This window comes from Papaver somniferum, chromosome 1 (assembly GCF_003573695.1).
Source record: "Papaver somniferum cultivar HN1 chromosome 1, ASM357369v1, whole genome shotgun sequence".
NCBI lineage: Eukaryota > Viridiplantae > Streptophyta > Magnoliopsida > Ranunculales > Papaveraceae > Papaver > Papaver somniferum.
The window spans coordinates 143940901-143950817 of NC_039358.1; the positions used below are offsets into that span (position 1 = coordinate 143940901).

A 9917-nucleotide genomic window follows, 5' to 3' on the forward strand; every position below is an offset into this window, starting at 1 on the left:
CTAAAGTACTAATCATATTCACTTCCTCTAAATCATCAGAAAGTTGTCTAGTAACATTAAAGACGTTTAGTTCAATGGTCATATTACCAACAGATATTTTCAAAATTCCGGTCCTATAGTTGATGATGGCGTTAGTTGTGGATAAAAATAGGCGAACTAAAATCACCAGTATTTAAGCACTGGGATCCTGAACAAGCTGAGTATCTAGAACAAAGAAATTCACTGAATAAATAAACTTATCAACCTCAATCAGAACATCCTCTACGACACCACGAGGTACTTTGACAGACCTATCAACTAACTGTATGTTCATTATAGTCGACTTCAAGTTACCAAGACCTAGCTGGTTGTATACATGATATGGGAGTAAGTTAACACTAATTGTTAAGTCAAGTAATGCCTTATCTATTGAATAATCACCGATCACACAAGATAAAGTGGGGCATCCAGGGTCTTTATACTTAGGGCTTTTTGGTTCAGAAGGATTGAACTTACTGGACCAGCTAAAAAGGCATTCTTATTGACATTAATCTTACGCTTTCGTGAACAAAGATCCTTAAGAAACTTGGCATAAGCAGGAAATTGCTTAATTACTTCTAATAAAGGGATATTAATGTTTTTACCTGCTTAAATGTTTTCATTATTTCATTGAAGGTCGATTCTCTCTTTGTTGGAGCTAACAACTGTGACTATGGGGTTATATGCAAAAAATGAGACCTATCAGGAACCGCATTGGCATCACTAGAAACTTTGTCAGTCTCTTCAGCTAGTGGTTCATTTTGGGAACGAGAAGGTGGATCCACTATTAGGCATGGATACCTTATTGTCTACTGTTTTACCACTCCTAAGGGTTTTTATCGAGTGTATTCCTCTTGGATTAGGATTAGTTTGACTAGGGAACCTTCCGTTATATCTCTCACTTAAAGTCTTATCTATTTGACCTACTTGAAGTTCTAACTTAGAAAGGGTCTGAGCATTAGTTTGAAAGTTCTGCTTGGTTTCCTGTTGAAAACTAATATGGATCTTTGCTAACATTTCCTGAGTTTTTGCTACATCTTAATAGATTCCTCTAATCTGGTCATTTTATTCTCTGGACCTGAAGAATTCTTAGTGTAACCAAAACCTGGGGGAGCATTAGAATTACTAAACTGACATTGACTCTAGCCCTTAGGCCACGAAAGGTTCAGATGGTTTCTCCAACCAGGGTTATAGGTTTCTGAATATGGGTCAAACTTCTGAGAGTTATCGAATCTAGTGTTACTATAAAGATCATTGGATTGCTCTTCCATAGTTTGTCCCTCCAAAAAGGGTTATCTTCTACCACTAGCTTGACTCAATTCTAGAGCTTCTAACCTTTTTGCTATAGCAGCAATTTTGACATATGATTCAAAAGATCCTTCTACCTTATTGACATTTCCTCTACCTAGAAGAATTGCTTTCTGGGGTTTCCTACTATTCTCCCATTGTTGGGTCTTTTTTCCGATGTCATTCAAAAACATCATCGCCTGGTCAACCATCTTATTTCAAACCCACCTGTACACAAAGACTCTACCATGGATGTTGTTGGATAATCTAAACCCTTATAAAAGATCTCAATTTACCTTACCTTTTCTAAGCCGTGATGAGGACATTTTGCTAGTAAATCATTGAACCTTTCCAAATACCTATATAAAGATTCTCCCTCTAGTTGAGCAAATGCAAATATGCTGCCTAATGGATGGTGTTTTGTGTCTAGGGAAAAACTTATTGGAAAAGGCAGATGTAAGTTGTTCATATGCTTCGGTTGAATCAGAATTCAAAGTATATGGCCAATATTTGACTTTATCTCTCAGGGAAAAAGGAAATAACCTAAGTTATAATGCCTCGTCATCTAGGTCTTTAATTCTTAGAGTACTACCGATTTTCTCAAAGTCCCTGATATGGAAATAGGGTTTTCATTTTCTTTCCCGTAAAATACTTGGAGCATTTGTATGGTCCCAGGTTTCAGTTCATAGTTCACTTCAGTGTCAGCTAACTTGATGGCTGATGGACGACTAGTCCTAGTAGGATTCAATAAATTTCTTAGAGCTGCCATTTCTGGCACTATTGGAGTACTAGGGATACTCTTCTCTCCTAGAGACGGGTGTTAAAAATAGTATTTCTCAAAAATATGACTCTCTAGATTAAGGTATTCGAGATCCTTGAATGGAAAATTTTGCCTTGTTCACTTGTCAGGGTGCAACGGTTCGTGAACCGGGTTCACTAACTGTTAGTCTATTATTCCGACTTTGAAAATTCACTTCACCACCGTTGCCAGCCGAGTTTGTGAATTGTCTCCAACTGAACTTGCGGTTAGCGAACTAGTTCGCCGACCTTCCTGTATTTCTGAAACTCAAATATATATAGTTTGCAAACTGGTTTGCAAACCTTTCATGAGTAGAGATATTAATAAGTTCAATATTCCTCTCTTATGATGTTTGAAACATTCTTAAAAGGTAAAATCATTTGCATGGGTAATTTTCAATTGATCCACAAATTATTTCATAGAACTAATATTGTTAAGGATCGTTGAACATCTTTTCTTAGAATCATATTTCGATATTTTCATAAGACGAGCTTGAATTGAAACTCCTTCTTCGTAAATTTACTAGAAGTCATACGACATAATCTAATAAGATAGAATGGTGAGATGTGAGTAAAATAAAATGGTTTAGATTTCATATACCTGATATAGAAGTTATCCAAATGTGTTCGTCGATCTTCAGTCTTCAAGGGTGATTTCTGATACTCAACTACAAATTCTAACCTAGTCTGAAACTTGACTTAGTAGACTAGAAATCAAGATATAGTTTTTATTTTCTAACATTTTACATTGACAACAAGATTGAGAAAATAAAACTTGTGGGGTTCAACCGAGCAATGCTCTAACAATGACGTTTTACTTACTCGTTCTTGACCATCTTATCTTGCAGAGATGTGCTAGGAGTCAATTACGATTGTGTTTGTATAGTGGGGCGGAAAAGATCAGTGTATCTCGCGGGGATGTACTAGGAATCTGTTGAAAGGTATTAGAGGTAGAGCATCAGTGTTTCTCACGAGGTGGTATATAAATTGTTCAGGAAGCTTCGGTAAGTCGAGTCGATGTCTAGAGTCGTACTTAGACATAAATATCTCTCATTTGCGTCATAATTCTATTGGGGACGTTTTTGCGCATCTACAGAGCCTAAGTAACCAGCAGTGTGCTAGGAGTCGCGGTATTACGATCAGTTGTGTCACGTGAATATTTTCTGAATCATGTTCTTTCTGGTTCATAAGTCTGTTGGGGACATTTTTACGCTTTGAACCTACGTGACCATAAGTATGTTAGGAATCACGGCATCACGACTACAGTGTCTCGTGGGAACTTGTGATAGAAATCGTGACTATAAGTGCCTTGAATACCAAGGGCTTAGCATCTCCCGTGAGAGTAGATTTTTGACCTATTAGGATGTGCTTGTCTTTTGGCACTGAGGATCCAACTTATATTCAAAACTCTATTGTTTTTTCAGTTTTCTTCCATTCTAGTTTTGTTGATCCCGAAGAGAGCTATCTGCTTAGAATGATGATTCACCCCATGGTGTGAAATTATCATTTTGCCTCTGGTCTTGAAATGACACTTTTGCCCTTCATCGAAATTTAACCATCTATAGTTGTGATGGAGCATCAAGAGGATATCCAGATGATTCAGGTAGAGGTGCATTGTTAGAAGTTATAATGGTGAGTTCATAATTTAAGTGGCTAGTGGATTAGGAGTTGCTAGTAATTATTTTGCAGAAATAATTGTAATTTTTTGTGCTAGTGAATGGGCAGTCATTTGTAAAACAAACGGAAAATGGGTCATTTGTCCAAATATTTTTAAATCACGGTTCAAATGGACGAGTAAAAAAATAGTTTGGGTGAAATGGCCAAAAAAAAATAGTAAGGATGAAACTGGTTTCATCCTAGTTTAAATTTAAAAAATAGCAAGGATGAAACTGGATACATCCTGTGTAAATTAAAAATAAGAAAAAATATTTGAAAATGGGCACGATGAAACTGGTTACATCCTGCCTATTTTTACGTTTTTGTCCATTTAAACAGTATCAAAATCTAACTGTCCATTTCACCCAGGAATTGTTGATTTTGGTCTTTTTAACCAATTTTGTGTAAAACAAAGCTCTTTAGTTCGTAATTTCCTCATGAAATAAAATTTGTGATAGTCTGTCAGAGTTTGGGCTTGTGCGTACTTATAGAATAAATATACGGTTCGCGAGTTATAACCCCAGAGATGTCACCATCCTTCCACAAAAAAACCATCAAAACAAAAGTAACACAAAAACCCCATCAAAACAAAATTAACACAAAAACCCCAAATTTAAATGTTGGTTTCATCAAATTTTATGATGAAACCAACATTTAAATTTGGGGTTTTTGTATCAATTTTTAAAAAATTGGGGTTTTTATATCAATTTTGTTTACGATGGAATTTTAATGGATCCCAACATTTGAGTGGGGTTTTTGTACCACAAGTTTGATCACCTTGAATTTTTATGACTAGTTTTGATAAATATATTATTTTTTTTGCAAATTAAATTATCGAAGAAGGATGGAGGTTTGGCTACGGGGAAGTTACTATGTCCATGCCTAATTTCTTGTCTAGTTTAGAGTGGCCTCACTAGAAATATTGCAGATTATGGTAATTCTTTTGCTTTTGCTCGGCTTTTCCTATAAGGGATTAGTCTTTTGAGTTCTTGTGACAAGACAACAGAGCAACACCATGTCTTGATTTGCCAACTCTATGCTATGTTTGCGTCCAAGGTCAGAGCTAATCTTATGATTAAAAAATTCCATGTAGTACCAGGATCAACGCCTCATCACTTGGAAAATATCATGGAAATGGAAAAGCAAGTTTCATATCGAAAATTGTAATACCTCCATTTTTGGAAAAATGTTACTTTCATTTTTCCATTTTAGCCTAAAACTTGGCCAAATTGAAAAAGTGAAAGTAACACTTTTCCAGAAATGGAGGGAGTATCAATTAGAATTTAGCAGATTTGCAACAACTTCTTCATGGAAAATGTTCGCCTTTATCTTTACTTTAACGAGTTAAAAGAGCTTGGTATTTACAATTGTGGCCGAGGAGATATAGAATTTGTTGTCCAGTGCGTCAGAATTGAAAAATACAAGAATGCAGTCATGCGAGTGAACTTGTGTTGAGACTATAAGTCCCATATTGTTTAGGTTTTTTAAAATCCTGCGATTTATAATCCTTAGAGCCACTTCACTCATCGCCAATTGGTTTTGAGTTTTTTTTTTTTCATAAACTAAACCTCATTTGGTTACATCAAAACATATTCAAGACTTGGATCATTACATGGATTTTTCTGGTCATTACATGACTTGTTTGACAGATAAATAACACTAACTGTTACAACAACACTTTGAATTCCATTCCATCGAACTAATTGATACTTCAATTTCAACCACATTCATATTATTTCCAATAAACCAAAAATAAGGTAATAGGATTTGTTTAAATGGCCCTGTTAGTTTTTTATGAACAAAACCAAACAAAGCAACAACTCTACGCAAAGTTGTGTTAGGATGTTCAAGTAATCTAACCATTTTTCAAGGTTTTGAATGATAATTAAGTTATCTAATCTAAAGGAACACACTAAATTAAAGTATCATCTGACCTATGTAACATTATGACTCGGTCTAACTGGTTTTGAGTTGGACATCCATATTCTAATACCTTCCTACATTTTTTCCAGACCAATTGAATTGAAGTTAGAATTTAGCACACGTTGAGTCTCCCTAGTTTCCAAATTTGGTATCAAATATCGAATTCCTACATTTGACGAAGTCTGTAGAGCCCCGCTATCATAGATTGTGTCGGGACTCAGGAGGGAAACGTTTTCGACCAGTTTTCAAGATTTAGTTGTGTACAAGGACGGATTTACAGCAAGACTTCCCTTGGCTGGAGCCATCCCTAAAATCCCAAAAAACCATTCTTTTTGTTACCTAATTTAGATTGGGCCAAACTCTATGTGTGATTTTTAGGCTGAAGCCCAGGGTGAAGAACATTTCTGGTTCCGCCCCTGGCTACTGGTTTGCATCCATTCCTTCTTGTTGCACAGGACTCCTACTTGTTTGATTGACTAGAACCTTTCAAAATGATAGGAAAAGTACGATTTATTCATAGTTAAAATGGGAATGTAAAAGAAAAGAAATTGCTTAAAATTTTTGAGACAACGATAACAACTGAAATTTTGGGTTTACATCGGGTTAAAACCTGTTCCAAACCCCGGAGTGTTACAGTCATGATGATATTTGGTGTTGTTTTCATGTTAAAAAAATGTGGCCAGTATGGCGGAGCCTGGGGACCAAAACCAAAAGTTTTGAATTAAATATATGTTCATAGGTTAGGTTGTGCTGGTTTTGAGCAACGTTTAACATCTCTTTAATACAAGTTAATCTCTTGATCCCAATTTTGTTGGAAGAGAGAAATGCTGGCACCAAAACATGGGAAAAGTCAGTCTTATTGTTAAAGTCTACGGGCATCCAACTCAAAACCAATTGACAATGAGTGGAGCGGCCCTTCCATATTATATTTTAAGTTAATTAAACGGATTATAACGACGTGAGACGTCTATTTGTCCTTTCACAAATATGCTTCCTCTAAAACTCCAAGCTGGGAGTGAACCCCTGCTCTACATCAATAGCTTTCATAGGCTTAGAATTTGTATTCAGGCGATGCGAACTTCTTGTTGTTACCCTGGGTTTAGCGGGTAATAATTTTTACTCATTCTGGACAGTATTGCGCTAAGCATAGGCAGCCAGTTTTATGCAACCCTGAACATTTGTCCAGAAATTCGGCTCTGGACAAATTACTCATCCTGGACAACCAATGAACGCTATCAACTTTTACTGGGGCTATTGCTCTCATATGGTGTGAAACCATGAAGTTTGAATAGCTTTACTGGGGCTCTTGCTCTCTTATGGTGTGAAACCATGAACTTTAAACTTTGAATAGCAATTTACTTAAATTGGAGTCTGGGAACGCCACCAACCTAAACCGAACCACCCCCAAAAAGTCAAATTAAAGACTCTTCGTAATTATCAGTCCACAAGCACTAACTAGCTATGAGCAGCAGGTAATTTCTCCATTTCGAAATTTCCATTCCCTAGTGGCCTTATTCTTCTTCGGTCTTCTTTGTCTGTAATTTCTTTTCTCAGGTAAAGTCTAACTTCACATTGGATTAGGTCAAAATTAGTTTTAAAAGTACTCCTAATTCCTTCCATTAGAGTGTTGGCAAACCAAACAAAGGAAGGGAGAAGTTGCCAAATGGCTGACTGTCTGCAGTGTTCTCGACTCCTGTAACAATATAAGGACATTGACTTTTCCTCGACAACTTTCTCAAAAGTCAATTTAGTCAACCCCAAACCAGAAAATTTAACTTAAAAAACAGAAAGCAGAACAGAGGAGGAAATGGACTACGAACCCTAGTTAGCAATTCGGGATTCGGCAAACATACGGAACGGCAAACGTACGAGTATTATACGGTTTTGTAAAATCCAGATTCGGTCCAAAATTCGGTCAACGGGACGTGATTCGTCAGTAATTCGGAACGGCATACGTACGTGTATAATTCGATTTATAAATGTGAGTTCGGCTCTGAAAATTCGGTATCTATATATAACAAATAATTTGTATTTATAAGGTCATAGACCAATTTTTATGCATATGTGTGAGTTATTTAAAGAAAAAATAAACTTAATATGATGATATTAATAATATATACAACATTAGTTATCCAAGAGGACGTCGTATGGTGGTTTAGATGCTTGGTTAGTGAGTTTGAGATCTCTCTCACCTTCACCTTCAAATCTCTTCAGTCGTTTTTGTTTCATAAAAATTACAACACGTCTAATATTCGGTCGTGTATGCTCGGAAGGCAGTAAAGCCCAAAAAGTGGAGTCTTTGAAAAGTAAAAGCTAAAGAATTTATGGCGAATTAAGCGGACGTATCATTCGGAATACGTAAAATTCGTGAACGGTTCGCGAATAATCCGGGAATGCCACATAATACGCGACTTGGGTTCACGGAATTGCAAACGTACACGAATAAAACGGTAAAATTCGTGATACGGAAAAATTCGCGAATGATTCGCGAACTTACTAACTAGGCTACGAACCTTAAGAGAATTGAATTTCGTGGAAAACATAATAATTTCATTTTTTATCTCGAAATTGAGATTAATTCTAGATTTACATTTTGTAATAATAAATTTTACATTGACGTAAGAAATTTTACTAGTCGAATTTCCTTTGAACCTAATACTACTGTTACTGCTAAAACTAAAATTATAATCAAAGAAATTAAACGGGACTTCATCATTTTCAAAATCAAATCTTCCTGAAAACTCAACTTTATCTTCATCATCATCATTGTAAACTGAGTCTGACCTACTAGTTGGTGCTGTTGTGGGTTCATCGACTGATATTGTCGAAAATTCGAATTCCTCTCCGGAAAAATCCACACTTTCTTGACAATTCTCATTTCTAATGGTGATCCAATCATCTTCGCACTCCCAATTGGGTTCAATTGGTGATGAAATTTTTCTTACTCTGTCAATAACAGAAATTGAAGAACAAACGGTTGAAACATTTCGCGGTGTTTCGTTAACTTCTTCCATTGAATCCCAAAAATCTTGATCAAGTATACTTGTTGGAGATTTCATTTTAGATTCTTTGAATTTCTTTGAATTGAATTCATCAACGAATGGATGTTTAAGAAGCTGATTGGTATTCCATCTCTTTTTTGGATCCCTTTCCAAACATTTACTTAAGAAATCCTTGGCATTTTCTGACAAAAAACTTGGAAATTCAGGAACTTCCCCTGAAAATGCAATTCTATAGAGGACAGAAACTGCATCGTCACCATCTGATGCCCATGGGGCACGTCCAGTAGCCATTTCAATAATTGTGCAACCAAGTGCCCAAATATCAGCAGGACACCCTTGTTCTTCACCACGTGCAACCTCTGGTGCCATGAATACCGGTGTACCTGAAATTCTTGATGAGTCTTTGATATTCGAAACTTCGTCCATCCATTTAGCACAACCCAAGTCTGCAATTTTGGCACCATTTTCCCCAATCAATATATTTCTGCCTTTAATATCACAGTGAACCAATCCATTTGAATGAAGATAATTCAACCCACGGAGAATTTCAGCAGTATAAGATTTAATCGAAAATTCATCGAGCTTTCCCTTTTGTTCTTGAATTGCTTCAGTAAGCGTTCCGCCGGAAACATATTCCATAAAAAGATTATACATTAACTCACCATTTTCATTTGTAGTATCAGAACCAATGTACTTAATAATTTGTGGACAATCAAGCGAAGAAAGAATTCTTTCCTCTCTTTTCAAGAATTCTGCTCGATATAGCTCTGCGGATTTCACAGCGAAAAGATCACCATTTTTCTGTGAGGTTGCGACGGAAACTACAGCTGATGATCCACGACCAATTGTTTTGCCTCTGATCCAATTCATTGTAATTGAGGTTTTTTGAGAGAGAGAGAGAGAGAGAGAGAGAGAGAGAGAGAGAGAGAGAGAGTTTGTGAAGAAGGAAGGAAGAGAGAAAGAAAGTGTTCAGTTGTAAAAATGTTGGTTTGGTTTTAGCTGGAATGTAAGCTGGAGAATGACTATATATATACGTAGACTATGATTGGGGGGTCTTTGCTGGTTAGAGAATTTAACGCAACACAACAACACAAGCAAAACAATTTGTCCAAGTGCGGCTGTTTCTTTTACTTTTTCTCTTCTTCTTTTCTCTCTCAATTAGAAATGAAAATGTAATGGATTTCCTCCACGTGTCAAAAAGAGATGGGTTGAGAGCTTTGGCCGTTTGGGCGG

General features: G+C 36.3%; 1 protein-coding gene across 1 annotated transcript; it reads right to left on the reverse strand.

Moving 5' to 3' along the window:
* Positions 1 to 1310: 1310 nt before the first annotated feature.
* LOC113351754 (mitogen-activated protein kinase kinase kinase 18-like) lies at positions 1311 to 9693 on the reverse strand. Its single transcript, XM_026595691.1, has 2 exons — positions 8196 to 9693; positions 1311 to 1505 (listed from the first exon to the last, which is right to left on the reverse strand). The coding sequence occupies exons 1-2, from the start codon at positions 9552 to 9554 to the stop codon at positions 1311 to 1313; spliced, it is 1554 nt and encodes a 517-aa protein (XP_026451476.1). The 5' UTR covers positions 9555 to 9693.
* Between the last annotated feature and the right edge of the window lie 224 nt (positions 9694 to 9917).